The sequence below is a fragment of the Corvus cornix genome, chromosome 2 (genome assembly GCF_000738735.6).
Source record: "Corvus cornix cornix isolate S_Up_H32 chromosome 2, ASM73873v5, whole genome shotgun sequence".
NCBI lineage: Eukaryota > Metazoa > Chordata > Aves > Passeriformes > Corvidae > Corvus > Corvus cornix.
In genome coordinates this window covers 45,668,223-45,683,832 of record NC_046333.1, presented here as the reverse complement: position 1 = coordinate 45,683,832, position 15,610 = coordinate 45,668,223, and the positions used below count along the sequence as shown (strand labels likewise).

General features: G+C 46.1%; 3 protein-coding genes across 5 annotated transcripts in view; all 3 read right to left on the bottom strand.

Annotated features, from left to right (window-relative positions):
- Positions 1-1,463, bottom strand: part of HOXA3 (homeobox A3) — a 45,672-nt gene extending 44,209 nt beyond the window's left edge. The window contains exon 1 of one of the 3 annotated variants that reach the window (XR_005601543.1): positions 427-1,463. Coding sequence is in view for 1 of the 3 variants with exons in the window: in XM_039549867.1 (XP_039405801.1) it covers positions 427-619 (193 nt within the window). In the remaining 2 variants the exon portion in view is untranslated. The remainder of the gene's footprint in view (positions 1-426) is intronic. The other 2 variants (XM_039549867.1, XM_010399009.3) reach the window with 2 other exon arrangements.
- A 226-nt stretch (positions 1,464-1,689) lies between these two features.
- Positions 1,690-5,135, bottom strand: HOXA7 (homeobox A7). Its single transcript, XM_010399005.4, has 2 exons — positions 4,532-5,135; positions 1,690-3,493 (listed from the first exon to the last, which is right to left on the bottom strand). The coding sequence occupies exons 1-2, from the start codon at positions 4,905-4,907 to the stop codon at positions 3,210-3,212; spliced, it is 660 nt and encodes a 219-aa protein (XP_010397307.1). The 5' UTR covers positions 4,908-5,135; the 3' UTR covers positions 1,690-3,209.
- A 5,864-nt stretch (positions 5,136-10,999) lies between these two features.
- Positions 11,000-14,179, bottom strand: HOXA9 (homeobox A9). The gene is made up of 2 exons (XM_010399004.3): positions 13,345-14,179; positions 11,000-12,220 (listed from the first exon to the last, which is right to left on the bottom strand). The coding sequence occupies exons 1-2, from the start codon at positions 13,889-13,891 to the stop codon at positions 11,982-11,984; spliced, it is 786 nt and encodes a 261-aa protein (XP_010397306.2). The 5' UTR covers positions 13,892-14,179; the 3' UTR covers positions 11,000-11,981.
- Between the last annotated feature and the right edge of the window lie 1,431 nt (positions 14,180-15,610).

Genomic DNA, 15,610 nt, shown 5'->3' with positions numbered 1-15,610 from the left:
TTTCGTCAACCGCAAATGAAATTTAAGTTAATGAGTTAATGATGCGAATTAATATTTTAAAATGTTTGGGGATATCACTTTTTTTCCCTCGTGCTGGGAAAAAAAAATCCCCTTCACTGATGCTGTAAAACTGAATTATTAGAAAATAACCTGAACGTCACAACATACCCCTGGCTAATGCAAAAAGAAATCAACTTCGTGAAAAAAGAAATATATATATACACCGCTTCCTTGCTAAATCACAGAAAACAAACATTTTATTTAGGCATATTTTTGCATGCACTGGTTAAGTCAAAATCAACTGAGCTGCAGCCATCTCTATTTTTGGCCGGTAACATTTCCATTTGGTTTAATTGCACATGTCTAATATTTAAACGTATTAAACCATTTTTCCCTGCTTACAGTAGTGTCATATACATTTCTCACCTTTTAGGTTCTGGCTCACAGGAGCCCCTGCGACTTTGACAGCTGTCGCTTTGGCTGCACAGGAGACGAATCGCCCTCCTTTTGGTGCCAGAAGAAGCAGGAAATTAGCCAGGTTGCAAGTTGAAAATCTGCCACGCCAGTGCTTTGAATCCAATATGCCACACCTTCCAGCGGGGGAACTGGAAATTGCCATCCCGGATCTGTGTTCTAGGCGGCTGCTTATGCCGAACCTCCGCACACTTTGTTCACTATTGCCTTACAAAGAACAAATGAAATGGGGATTGAAAGCCAGAGAGATCCGAAGCAGGACAGAGCTCAGCAAAAGAATGCGGCTCTATTCTCGCAAGGGAAATTATAAAAAAGTTCATGTTCACGGTTACCATCCACATGACCGACAACGACCAATGGAAAAACCGAACAACTCATAAAGTTGTATTGCAAAGTTGTAAATTTTCATAAACAACAACGGATTTATGGCCTTTTCCTCATCACTAAGAAGAGGCAGGTCTTAGAGAGGCGCCATCTTACCACAGAGGCAGCCCTGGAGTTTTTTAAAAGACCTGGACTTTGTACTAATTTTATTAAAATTACAATTAGTACATTGACCAGGAATGGAGTGTAGTAGAAAAAAGGGAACTTCAGCGCAAAAAATGCTCCAGGTCTACCTCTATTTACCCGGCCGAATAAAGGGACTTTTCGGGTTAGATTTTTTTTTTTAAATTAAAATTAAAAAAGGGAAATATTAGATCTCATTGATATTACGTGGTACCTGACAAAAATGAGACGTTTTCTAAAGTGGGGCAATTTTTTCCCATTTTCGTGCCACCGTGATGCCCCCTGGCCCCCAAAAGCCGCACACACAAACCACATATATATCCGATCAGATCATTTACACTTGGAAGTTTCGCATTGCACTTTCTGTTCATTACAAAATATTCTTTCACTGCATGCGATTTCGACTTGATCGCCGATCGTCTGGACTGGGGTTATGACTGCAAGAGGACACGGGAACACGGTGGAAGGAAGCTCTCCCATAAAGAAGGCTTTCCGCTTTATTAATCAACAACGCCAGGGAAAAAAAAATCACGAAGTCGAGATAGAGATATTGACTGATTCCTATCAATTCATCACCTGGGATTTTTTTTTTTTCCTTTCTGATTAACAACAAAAAAAAAATGTTTAGAGGGTCTAATTTCTTTATTTGACTGTGTAATATATTTTTTTATGCTTCCCTCGAACTGGTTCCTTAATAAAGAAACACAATTCATTGTCAACAAGCATATTTATTTTCTGTGTAACATAAAACACATTTATCGTGGGAGATAGTTGAACACGGTATCACTTCCAAAGAGAGTTCACAGACATTTTTTTTCCCACTTCCAATACTTACACGGCATATCCAAATGTTCACAACGAACACATCGAAACACATTGTAACATACAATTTGTGAATAAACTTTAGCCAAACCTTCAAGACGGATTTATACAGAGTTCTTAACAATACATCATGCTACAAACTTTCCAAATTAATTACATACTTCCGAATTTATGACATGATCTTACAAATGAGGTTCAAGACGAATATAAATGACAAAAAAATTACAATATCTGCTATTGTAGGAAAATTCATGGTATTACATATTAACACGTTCAGATAATCAGGACAAACAGTTTGTGGATTTTTTTTTTTTTAAGGTGGTTACATGATCATTTAAATTCACTTTTCAAAGAACACTTTCCGCTGTATTAAGTAAGATCAATGTAGAATAAGAAAACGGCCTTTAGCAGAAGCAGCCGAAGGTAGAAGCCAACGGGAGATATTAAACCGCTTTGTACAATATTGGCGTGTGTTTGCTTCCTCTCTCAGAATAGCAAAGAATCGAGAACAAAGATATATTGCAGCATATGGTTTTCATTTATAATTGCTTTGGAATAAATATATTATTTTAAATTTAAATATATTCAGACTTTTCGGTACCAAATTCTATACCAAAGCTATTGATGCGTGCTTTTCGAATTACTACACTTACATGTCTAAAAGCATTTTGCGATTCACATTAGTAATCTTGTAACATCCTTTTGACTACTAAAATACAGTATACTTTCGAAGATAGGTAGGCAGAGCAAGATATATAGGTAGGTAGTCTGGAAAATAGGTAGTACAAATAATTGCTGTAGAGTGTAGTGGTTTGTGGAACATTTTTTCCCCCTTACTTGCTGTTTTAACCTTTTGTTAGTGTAGCTATTACTTATGATACTTTTCTAACAACAATAAAAAAAAAAGAAAACAAAAAGAGAAGTGCAGAGCTACTTATTCAAAATTAGGTAGTTTTTCTTAATGTCAGCCTAATGCACTTTTCCCCTTACACATGATTGGGACTATTGAGTCAGGTAGTTACTTCGGAAGGTCACGGTTTACTATCTGTGCAAGCAGCAGTTCTCCCACTGAAATGTCCCCTGAAGAAGCCCACCCAGGTTTGGGTTAATGAAGAAAAAAACCAAACTGATTGTAAGATGCTCTTAGGAAATATTACCGAAAGGTTCGGCATAGGGCAGGTTTGGGGAGTATGGGAGAGTGGAGAGAAGGCTGGAAAACCAACCCAAGAAATGTTTTCATGTTTGCAAATGCTCGCTTTCAAGATGATTATTAAAGGGAACTGATTTTCTTTTTTAATAAAAACAGTAAGTCTCTCTTTTTCTTTTTTTTTTTCCTTTAAAGGGAGCTTTTCCAACTGTCATGTGCATACACTATTCTAAGAGATCACTTCCTTGAGTGGGACTTCTTAGTCCTCCTCCTCTTCGTCTTCTTCCACTTTCTCGACAGAAGCTGCTGCTGACGTGGGCTCGTTGGGAGCCGGGGTGCTGGAGCTCTCCTCCTTGTGCTCCTTCTTCCACTTCATCCTCCGGTTTTGGAACCAGATTTTGATCTGCCTCTCCGTCAGGCAGAGGGCATGGGCGATCTCTATCCTTCGCCGCCGAGTCAGATAACGATTGAAGTGAAATTCCTTCTCCAGCTCCAGGGTCTGGTAGCGGGTGTAGGTCTGGCGCCCTCGCTTCCTATCTGGACCTGAAAACAGGCAAACACACGGCCAGGAGTTAGACAAGAAGAGAAGTGGAAAGTTTTCTCTTTTTATTTTTCTTGTTGATGTTTTTAATGAATAAATAAATAAACAAACAAAAAAGTGGCCGAGCCAGACTGAACGATCCCCTTCTTCGACTTCCACCCGCCCCCACACTTTGCCCTAACAAAGACATTTCAACCACACGACCTGCCCTGCTCAGGCAGGGCAAAAATTAAGTTGCTCGAGACCTAGAAAAAGTGAAGAGAAAGCATTCAGGAGAGGAGGTGGGGGAGGAAATTGCTTTTGGGAGGAGGAACTTTTCCCCCAGGCGATGTATTTCCCTAAAACCTTCCAGACTTTCACGTTTCACAAGGGGAAATAAAAAGCTGGAAGGCTGGGCTGTATTTATTTTATTTTAATGTCGTGGGCTCCCCCCCCACCCCCCCCATCCCGCCTGGATCGTAAACAATACATAGCATTTAGCTCCAGAAGAGAGCTCTCCTTTTTCACACAGACTCTCGTCCCCCAGCCCCCCCTCCCCCATCCGTTTTCCTGTTTAGTACATTTCTATAGATCCTTATCTCCGTGGAAAGGGCAGGGGGGGACGAGAGTGGCACGTCTCGGCAACGCGGGCTGGCAAAGTCCTCAGTATGCCGTCCCTCGGTCCTAAACGCCCCTGTCCCCTCCGCCTTCCCCAGCGAGCGGGATTTTTTTTCCCAACTTCGACAGCAGGGCAGGGGAGACGCTTACCCGCGGGGGCTCTGGGAGCCCGCAGCCAACTCTCCGCTTTTTAGTAGCAAACAGCGCAAATCAACTCAATGCTAAAATTCCATAGCAAATGGAGTTAAATAAATTTACGAGGCTAGAACCCATTAATTGGGCAATAAAAAGTTTTATGATACTCATTTACATACAATGCCACGGGCTTTCTACGCAATGGCGCCTCGGCTATAATTAAAACCATAAAGGCTGTGCTGACAGTAATCCTGGCGACACGCTTTGCCTGACTGCCACGGCTCCGAGCCCTCTCCGCTCGCCCCTACCTGAAGACCTCATCCAGGGGTATATCCGGAAATTAGGCTCAGCCTGGTTGTGCAGGTTGCTTTCCTCCGCTTTCTCACAGCTGGGTTTGGTTAGCTCATTGCAGAGGACGGGAATGTTCTGATCAAAAGAGGAACAATGCAGGTTGTAGGCATCAGAGCCCAGGCTGTATCCGGAAGAGAACGGGCTTTGATATATGGTACTGTTCACATTGTACAAGCCGGGCATGGAGGAGGCGAAGGCACCCGCGCCTGGTCCATAGCCGCTTCTCTGGGAGTTGCTTGCAAAGGAGCAAGAAGTAGGCTCCGCATTTTGGAAAAGAGAAGCCCCCGCCGTATATTTGCTAAAAAGCGCATTCACATAATACGAAGAGCTCATAATTTTGACCTGTGATTTGTTGTCCGGCAGGCTTCAGTGTCGGTTTTACGAGGTAGCGTGATATATGATAACATTACACCCCCAGATTTACACCAAACCCCATTTTCTTTTGGACTGAGCTGCCCGGAGCACGTGACCGGTCATGTGACGCCGCCCGCCAATCCCCGCCCGCCTCACAGGTGGTGCCGGCCGGGGCCCGACGGTGCCCGGCCATGGACGGGCTGGGGCCGCCGTCGCCGCCGCTGCTGCTGCTGCTGCTGCTGCTGCTGCTGCTGCCGCCGCCGCTCCCGCTGCCGCCGCTCCCGCCGCTGCCGCCGCGCCCGACAGCGCCCTCCAGCCGCCCTCCAGCCGCCCTCCAGCCGCCGCCCGGGCCGGCCCCTCGGCCCCCGGGGACGCGCGCACCCCGCGTGGTCGCTGATGGACCGGGGGGCGTTGCGACAAATCAAATTTAAAAATTTTAAATATATATGTCTATGTGTGTGTATATGTATCTATATCAAGTTTAAAGGGGGTGGCTCATTCCCCCCGCGTTGTTTTCTCGTAATGGAAAGAATCAGGAGGTAGCCCTGCAACAGGGTTTGCGAGGGCACCCCCCTCTGGTCCCGAGGGGTGCCGAGCCTTGGAAATCAAGGCACTCCCTAGCAGTCAGCACCGGGGGAAAAAAAAAAATCACAGTCACCCTCCCCGGGGAAAGGCGAAAAACAACCCAAACAAAACAAAAACCAACCCCCCAAACAAACAACGACATCCAACCAAACAAAAAACTCCCACCCAGCAATAGAACACACCAAAAAAAACCACCACCCACCAAAAATAATGGCAAAAAGAATTTTAAAAATTGGGGGTTCAACTTTCTGAACTTCTCAAGAAGAAAAAACAGAATAAACCGAAACTCCAGAGTTGAAGAAATCGCCTACAAATGGCTTCAAATTGCCGCCGCCTGTTTACTGCCCGAGTTACCTTTCCGCCCTACATACCTTGCAGTCCAGAGCGTGAGGCAGCAGCGGTACGCGCGGATGACGGGGAGAGTGGCTGCCTTTCTAAACACTGGGCTCCCCAACAATGCGAATGGCTCTCCATTGAGGATGCTGCTCCGTGCCCTTCCTTTAAACGGATCGTAAAATGAGTTTCCTTCCCTCAGACAGGGAGTCCTGGTAAAGACAGCTTTTACTGCCTGCCTGTATTGCACATCATAAACTGGAAGAAGCACAATGGAATTGCCCCGGAAATTCTCCTTTCAATTATAGTTTGGTGCCCCTTGTACAAAGACTTTCTCACCAGTTAAAATTGTTCTTGGCGATATTTCGCACGGACCCTAAACTTTATGTTTTGTAAAAGTGGAGCACCCTCTGCCCCCCTACACACCTCCAACACACACCCGCACACACACCGCGCACCCTTTGGCACCCTTTATGCGTGGTTATTGCAGCCCCATGAATACAGGTTACTGACAGAAGCAAGTCAATTCTTGAAAGCCAGATCCCTGAGATACTGGTGCTTCAGAGCATGCAGATGTGGCAGATGCATGTAAATGTTTGCCAAGTGTTAAGTATGTGAAAACGCAGTTATTATTCGCAGGCATAAGGGAGAAGCCGCCGAAAGAGCCCCTTCGGTTATTTCTTCCAATTCACCAATATTAAACAATATCCCTGCGGTCGCAATCACGGTGTGGGAACACGCCGGCAGAAGAGGTTGCTGGAAAGGAATAGAGGCCCAAGAACTTAAACGAATGCGATGCAAACAAGACGACGACCAAGAAGATCAAAGAGGCTGGAGTAGATGACATTAGACCAATAAATTGCTCCTCTGGTGACAACATAGCAAGATGCAAGAAGAAAGAAATAGCAAATATAACCAATGACTAGACTTAAATATGAATAGTGTAGGACCGAATAGATTGTCTGGGTGGTTGTATTTCGAGCTCTCTGATTCTCTACAATTTGCACGTTTATGTGTTTTTTTTCTTTCCTTACGTGTTCTTATCGCCGCCACGGTTTTTAAAAATGTATTTTGCTTTCAGCTTTTTTTTTCCCCTGCCAGCCCTTTAGATTTATCAAAAAGCCTTCACTGAATAAATGCTAGAAGGACCCCTAGACATGGATCCCCGCCACCTTGTTGACTTCCCCCACCTCTGCGAGTTAGGCATAACGCTGCTTCTGAAACACCCTCTGAAATATCTCGTTTTGTCGCTTACAAGATCAGGTTAGATTCCCGCGCCTGTAAACACGCTTTTCATTTGAATTTATTTTTTTTTCCAATCGGAGAAAGGGTGAACAGGAGCAGATTTCAAGTTTTTGGTCATGGCTATATTCTCACACGCTTTAAAAATAGTCGTCTAGGAGGGATTAATTGTAATTTTTTTTTCCTTGTAAACTCTGGGATACACCTCTTTGCCGCTGAGCTTTTCCGGGAAGTAAAACGTAGTGATAAAACGGTGCTCGTAAGTTATAAGCGACCTGGGAGCACTACATGATTATGGCTTGTGTACTAAGCAGTATCTTGATGTGGTTCATACTAGAGATGATTTTGTTGGTTTGGAATCTGTTCTCGCCGTAATTTATCCACGATTATAATGGAACGTGCTGCGCCAAGTTATTACTTAGTATGACGATGCATAAACACTTTCAAATTTCAGTGTAATTTTACTGCCCAAGGAAAAAATAATTAATCATAATAAGTTTAGCACTGCCAATGTAGGCAAACATTTGATAGGAAGGCTCTTGTTAGAAAGCAGGGAGTGGCTGTTAGTCTTTATCCCTAGAAAGAATTAAATCTTTGAATCAGTGCGGGGAAAAACTAGCTCAGTGCATTCTTTCCCTGTGCTGAATTTCGATATAAAGAGATTGGCTTTGATTTAAGGAAATGTAAGTAAGATGCAGAGAAAGTAGTTCTGTTATGGAATACTATGCAGCGATTTGTTTAGTTGTCTGGCTTAAACTTACAAAATAAAACGTTTATACTCCAGCCCATATTTTATGCTTCCTTTCCTCCTGCATTTATTTTCCTTCCAATTACTTTTTTTCCCCGTCTCTTTTGGCAATTGGCATCTGAAAATATTCCACAACTCCACACTAAGCCTCATTCTCAAGACGTGGAAGCCAACAAAAGCAAAGCGTCAAAAAAAAAAAAAAAAAAAAAAAAAAAAAAAAAAAAAAAAAAGGAAAACCATTCGAGGAAACAAAATAGACGGCGAGAACAAGTTAGGAATGACTTTGAGAGACACGTCAAGTTTGCAGAGCATCAGCCTTCTCACATCTGTGTAATATAATCACAACGGGTCCCACAGAGCTGAAATTGCTTCGGACACAAGCAAGGCTTTTTATTTGTATCAAAGACAGCTGTTGAAGAATTTTAGCCGCCGGTAAATAATTTTCAAACGAGATTTTTGCGGCACTGCCGGTTCCCCGCACGGCTGTGTCTCAGCCACGCGGAGCGGACAAGGGCATTGGAAAATTCGTCGGCTAGCCCCAGATCTCCAAAGGTGAAGCTCTTTGGGCGTTCTCCTCCCGGGCTGAGCCGGGGAGACTCTGTTACATCCTGCTCGAACCCTTCAATTCCCCCTTTCTCACAATATTTCATTTCACACCAGCCTTTCGGGAAATCAGGATACCCTGTTTGCAGGCTCAGAGCTTAACCAGGGAAGAGCAAACCTTTGGGGCAAGGGAAAGAAAGAGGAGCTGGCAGTTCGGTGCCAGGGCTCCATCCGTCTCTATCACATAGTAGGAAATGTCTCGGTATTTTGAGAATAATAAATGAACAGCGTGTCCCTGGTGCAGATCAAGCTTTACTTTTGCCACGAGTGCACTGAGCGTGGCCAGGCGGTAAATGCCACCCTGACGGCGCCCGGTCGGCCGGATAAGGTGGGGAAAAAACTCGAGGATAAGAGGGGTAAAAACACCCTCAAACCTATCGGCCTTTGTTAAAACCAACCCAGCGCTTCCAAGCACGGTTATGCTCCCATAAAGTCGACATTTTAGGAGCTGTCGGGGAGGCGGCCGAGCGCTTGATGGCGGAGGGCGGCCGGGCGCTGTTCCGCGGGCTCACAGCGCCACCTGCCGCCGCTCGGCCGCCACGGCCGCCCCGCCGCCGCCCGGCCCGGCCCGCCGGAGCCCGCGCCTCTGCCCGCCAGCCCCCGGCAAGATAAATGTCCACCTCCCAGCCTGGATTTAAGCACGGGAAGGCCAATAAAAGGTTGTTATTTCCGCTCTCCCGCTTTATCTAAAACAGCCAGACAAAACAAATGAAAAGGCTTTTGTAGAAAATCTTAATTGTGGCTGGACAGTTGTAAACTCATTAAGAGCCGAATTCCAGACAGTTTGCAGACCCGTCATTTATTACACACTCTTAATGCTGATTCTTTGAAGTTGCCTCTGTCTGCAACAACAGAGGGCGTCCCAGCATCCCCAAATACTGGCTCAGGGATCAATTAGGGGCTTTTTGTGTGTGTGCACGCCAGAACGAGCTCCCTTTTGCTAATTAGAACTCATCAAATCTTACCTCGGATTTATTTCCTTTTTTTTTTTTTTTTTAAGGTGAAGTCGAAAGCATTTTTTTTCCTCCCGCCGTTCTGCACATCTGTAAACTTCTTGCCGGCTCCCTAAGTTTTGTCTTTAGCCCTGCAGCGTTTTACACCCCATAAACGGTTACAGCAGTCATTTTCTTTTATTGCACTGTAGTATGGCTCTGAATTTTCCTAACAACAACTTCTGCCAAGACCATAAGCGTGTTCCGTCTTATTTTGCTTTAAGTATATATATACATATATATATGTAAGGGTACCTTCGTAAAACAAGAAGGATTTTATTGTTATTCGCCATATTTGCGAACAAGGGTCGGTGTGGTGCAGAGCTGTGCTGCGATTCATGTTATGGAGGATATCCACTCTGAGCAGTAAGATGTCCGCCCAAAACAAGGGTAAATTTGAGCAAGCTCATAGACTTCGCTATTTTCTTTTGTTGCTGAGCTTGGTTTGGCTTGGGGCGGCGGGGGAGGGGTAGGTGGAATGGGGAGGGGGTGTATGGAAATCTTTCACTCCAAAGAAACCATCCTTCTCTTTTTAAAAATAAATACTATTTCGTCTTCTCTGCTGTAGACTGTTGCCAGCCCACCGCTTTCCTTCGGCTAAATCAGCGACTAAAATGGACACCATAAATTCTACCATAATTGTCAGTAAAATTTTATCTGTATCTATATCTATCTATAAATACATATATCATCTGAGGCGCTAGTAAAACGCAGTGGGTTGTATTTTTTGCCACGGGACATTTAAAGGGGGGGGGGAACAAAAAAAAACCCCAAAAGTGAAGGCAAGGGAAGGAAAAAAGTGGATGACGTTTGAAATAACATATTTTGCATGGACAATTATCTCTAGCAGGGAATTTGAAATTAACGCCCTGGTAAGGCGAGCCTTCTCAAAAGGGTTGTGGGAGCACACTTAGTGCTGGACATTTTCTGGTGGAGGCTAATTAACAATCTCAGTTTAAATGTCGCTGTCTGAGCTGATTTACATTATTGTCCGCACTGAAGAACGTCGGACATTTTGGTTTGGTCCTAGTTCCCCCGCCCCGCCGGCGAATTTTATTAAAACGGCGTTAGCTCGGCACCGTGCCCCGCTGCCATCCAAGGGGCTTCCTCCGCACACTGCTAAGCACCGGCTTACCAAATCTTATCCGGAAGGGAGGAAGGATGCCTACCCTCAGAGAAGCTATGGCATTTAGGACCTGAATCTGTCCATTTAGGATGAACATAAGCCCAAATTTCCATCACCTGGGGGCTGCGTTTATAAAACCGTGGGTTTGCCTTGGCTCGAAAATAATACCACTCCTTGCCTCACCTCTGCAGCTGCCCTAGCCCTGCCAAATCTGCTGGCGAGATTCAGTGTGCTGTGGAAGAACCTCTCCTCAATAATGCTAAAACATCACAAAATATAAAAGAATCAATATATTTTATTTTGCAAAAAGTTAAATATCATTTCAACACAACGATTTGGTCAGTAGGCCATGAGGTAACTATTTCAAAATAGACAGTGTACGTTCTGCATCAACATAACTTCCCAGATTTATTTTTTTAATTGATACAAATTTACAATAACCAAATGTAGGTTTTTATAATGTATAATTTATTATCAATAAAATTAACCTTCATTACAATAACCATCAAATCATTCGATTAAAATTCAAACATAAACCATAGGTAGTTACCCTTTTCACATATACGTATAGCTCCGAAATCTGCTAACTGCTCACTGGTGCAAAAACAATATTTAAGCTAGTCTGTTTATTTACTTTTTTTTAATATATAGATTATATATACAACCGACGAAGACAGTACTATATATATATCAACTGTGCATACTAAAATGACTTGCTTCATATTTTGAGAACCGTAATTCCCAGACATCCCGAACGAATTTTTTTCTACCTTTATTTTATTATTTTGCATTGGGATATATAATATATATATTTTACAATCAAAGGTTAACTGTCTAATTATACAGAAAAGACTTAATACACTACAGAGCTATACTCTATGCAATTTTTATAATAAACAACCTGAGTTCAAATTGAATTCTAGCTTACACCATTACATCCGGTACAGCACCCAAGCACATAAATTGAGTCACAAACATAATTACCACAATAAAACACAGTGTTCAAGTATTAGAGCAGAGATCTCTCTGCCACGCAAAGAGCGAATAAAATTAACTACGTAGACTAAACTATACAGTCCGTAAATAGTTGTGCATTATGAAAAGGTAGTTTTTTTCTTTTTTTTTCTTTCCATAAGTGAAGAAACAGGTAGATTTATACAAGCCAGTTAAACAGCCTTTTCGTGCTAATGCCCCCTTTTTCTTTCCTATTAGAAAATTAAAAGTCTTACTGTACCTCTCCTGGCAATCTGGCCTCTGTGACTATCATTGTACAATCATAATCAGAATTTGCCAAGGGAAAAAATGAGGCCTGGACCCAGATGCATTGCATGGCAGGGCTCGAGGGGATGATTTTTTTGTTTTAACTTTTTTCTTTTTTTTTTCCTTTTACTTTATGCATTTTCAATTTAACCCACGTGTCGCCATCATTCGTCCTTCGCTCGATCTTTGTTGATTTTCTTCATTTTCATCCTCCTGTTCTGAAACCAGATTTTCACTTGTCTCTCTGTTAAATTGAGGAGTCTGGCCACCTCGTATCTACGGTCCCTAGTGAGATACATATTGAACAGAAACTCCTTCTCCAGTTCCAATGTCTGATGCTTGGTGTAAGGGCATCGCTTTTTCCTGGTGGACCTTGCGTGGAGCCAGTTTGCAGCTGGATTATCTACAACGAAAACAACAGAAGTTCAGGCTGAGGGGGAGGGTGGGGTGTGGAGGGAGGGGGCTGGGAGGGAAATCCACGCAGAAACAGCCGATCAGGTGTCCCGGTATTCGTGTTTAGGACGTGGCTCTCATTTCCCCAGGCACAGAGGATCGTGAGGCACAATGGACTCCAAAATACAGACACATGGGGAGCTCACACGCAACCACACGCGGCAAAGCCCCGTTACCCCCGCCTCCCCTCGCCTTTTTTATTGTTTGTAGCATACAGTTTTAAAATACTTTCTCCTCCTCTCTCTTCCTCTCTCTCTAGCTCCCTCCCTCCTTCCTGGCCACCCCACACCTCAAACTGCCAGCCCGGGGAGTGACCAGCCAGGTCAACATGTCATCGAAATTGTTTCTCTTTTTAATTTCTACGTTCTCCGGTGTCATCCCTGGCAAGACCCAGGGAGATGGAGAAGTAGTCTACAGCCGGCATAATTAAACCCTCGCCCTCTTAGGACCCTCATTCGCACGGCGTTAATCGCGATAGTAATCCCGAGGCACTCTGCCACCAGTCTCGTAGTCCTGGGAGCATCCAGCCCGGGGTTTTCCACCGAGGAGACGAAGGGGGGAGGGGAGGAACCAAGTCAACGGCGAGGTTTCTGTTCTCAGCCCAGCAATAACCGCCCTGGCCTGAGAGCCGTCTCAAAAAAGATCAGATTCACATCCAGTGCTTTCTAGGCACCCTTCTCCCTGGCGTCTGCCCACGCCTGGGAGCGCGGCGAGGCAGGAGGATGTGAGCACGTCCTGCTGAGTTTGCTGGGGTGGCAGGAGCGGGGATAGGCGGCTATTGCATTTCTCTCTCTCTCTCTCCTTTTTCTTTTTTTTTTTTTTAATGTTTGTTTAAGTTGCAGTTGTAGGGTGGGTTTTTGTTTTCCTTTCAGCCTGGAAAGCCAAAGCCGTACGAGATCCCGTTCGAGCCTGAGAAAGGCAGCTCTGGCTTTTGCAGATGGCAGACCCCGGCAGGCTGGCGCAGCGGCGGCGGTAGCGGCCGGTGCTCGGCCGCGTAATTAGCCCCAGCGCCTCGACACCTCCCCGCGGCCGGCGCAGAGCCCTTAAGTCCATTACCCTTGCCGTCCCACTTACTTGGATCGATCTGCGGTTTCTCTCCGTTTGCCTCACTTTCTCCATTGCTTTCAGAGAATGCGCCTTCGTGGCTTTGCTTATCCCTATCAACTGGAGGAGAACCACAAGCATAATCAGAGAGAGACAAAGTGTGAGTGTCAAACGTGGTACAGTCAGCCCTCCTGGCCGCCAGCGGTTCAGGTTTAATGCCGTAATGCCTGCTGGTAGGTAACCCGGGGAAAGACAAGGAGCCCGGCACAGGCTCAAGCCACGAACGCATGTACCTGCCGTCGGGCGGTGCCACGGGCGCCTGGTGGTGCGCGTAGGGGTGGTAGACGGCGGGGACGCCGCTGGCGCCGGCGGGGTGCGCGGGGCTCCAGGGGGGGCCGAAGACGGGCGCCTTGGGCTGGAAGCTGCAGGGGGCCAGCTCGGGGTGCTCGGCCAGCGCCGCCGGCCGCGGCGGCGGCCCCAGCGGGGCGGGGGCGTAGCGGGGCGCCGCCAGCTCGTCCCCCTCCGGCACCAGGAAGGAGTCCACGTAGTAATTGCTGAGGGTCCCGGGAGCCGACATGGCGGGCAGGCGGGCGGCGGCGGACCCGCCGCGGTTCGGGGCTGCGGGTTTCACGTAACAACTTGGTGCTGGCGGAGAAGTAGAGTCAGTAATAAGTTGAAGGCAGCGCAGGCGCCCATTGGCTGCGCCTGTCACGTGGCGGGGGAGCAGAACAATAAAGTATAAATCAGTCCGCGGGCTATTAATGGGTCAGTGTTTTCCAGCCATAATTTTTATAGCGAGGCCATATGTTTTTATGCAAAGGGATATTTGAGTTATACGGCGGGGTTTGTTTTAATTGCGGCCAACTGAGATTAAAAGATCAGATTCCGTATTACAGCCCCCCCTTCCCTCTTTCTCTCTCTCTCTCCCTCTCTCTTTCTCCTCTCTTTTTCTCTTCTTTTTTTTTTTTTCATTCAAGCGGACTATTTTATATCATAATTAATCATCCCATCAGTGGGTCGTGTTCTCCGTGAAAAAAAATCCCACCACCCTTGTGATCGGAGACCTTCACATAAAATGATACAATAACTGAAGCAATAAAAAGAGTAAAATAGTAGTTGCGGTATACTGTATTTAAATATACATTTATTATATTTCATAAGGAGTTATTGTTTCGGGAGCCACGGGGTTGTTATTAAGTCAGTAACTATGAGCGCGCTCATTTGCATCGCTGTGTTTCACAGCAGTAAAAATTTACGAGTGCTTGGAAAGGTTAAATTATACTATTGTGTTTAGTTTGGGAACCCACTGTAAATAATACCGTTCCGTTCGGCACAGAGCTGGCAGGGGAAAGTCAAACTCAACGTATCCCCTTTCCGAAATCCCGGCGCAAAGCCGGCCCTCCCCGCCCGGCCGGAGAAGGACAGGGGCAGGCGCTGGCTCGGTATTTAGCCTGGCCCGCACCAAAGTGCACTTCACCAGCCCACCCCGCCGGGCATGGCGCGGCAGTGACCGAAACACCCTCCTCGTCCTCCCCGCCGCCTCTGCCCTTGGACCGGGGACCCCCTCGCCAGGCCGGGGAGAGGAGCCGGGGCTGGGCGGCGGGGCGGCAGCGGCCGCAGCAGAGCGGAGCGGAGCCGCCGTCCTGGCCGGGAGGGAAGGAGTGCGGGCAGAGCCGGGCAGCGGTATTTATCACCACAATTAATTCTTCAACTATGCAGGCAAGCAGCGGGGGGAAACGGGAGAAAATGCCCCGTCTCCCCTCTGCCGAAAGGCACCCTGCTTCTCCAGGCGGCTATCAAAGGGGCGTTCGCAGTCGGCCGTCCCGCATTCTGGTGAATCAAATTTATGTGCAAATATAGTTATTTATTTGCTGGCACCTCCTGTGACTGCAGGACACACGCTAGCGGCATCGGAAGCCGAGCGGAGGGTTACAATCCTCCGCAGAAGGAGGGGAGGGTGCGCGGGGGAAAGTAAGAGGCGGCCAGATCCAAGTCCAGTGTTAGGAATTAAAGTCGTGGCTGAGCGCTTGGCAAACATGCTTGCGACTCCCTGGTTTCTCCCTGGCGGACATTCACGCTGTTTATCCCCGTGGCTGGCGAAGGAGCGCGGTCACTAAGATGCAGGGGGCACAAAAAAATCTCCATGAGAGGCTCAATTTACTCGAAATACCTTGTATTAAAAATAGAGCCCAGCAAATGGTAGGGACGACTGAGTAATGATTAAAATCGCGTGTAAATACTGTGCATGCGAAAATGTGGTTCTAATTAGTTTTACATCGCTATGTGGGCTGTCTCT

What these genes read in the sequence shown, in the direction of transcription:
- HOXA9 (XM_010399004.3), bottom strand. Translation starts at nt 13,891, where the DNA reads ATGTCGGCTCCCGGGACCCTCAGCAATTACTACGTGGACTCCTTCCTG. An exon ending in GAAACCGCAGATCGATCCAA is followed by an intron (nt 12,221 to 13,344) that starts GTAAGTGGGACG and finishes TTTTCGTTGTAG; the next exon opens with ATAATCCAGCTGCAAACTGG.
- HOXA7 (XM_010399005.4), bottom strand. Translation starts at nt 4,907, where the DNA reads ATGAGCTCTTCGTATTATGTGAATGCGCTTTTTAGCAAATATACGGCG. An exon ending in CCCCTGGATGAGGTCTTCAG is followed by an intron (nt 3,494 to 4,531) that starts GTAGGGGCGAGC and finishes GCCTGTTTTCAG; the next exon opens with GTCCAGATAGGAAGCGAGGG.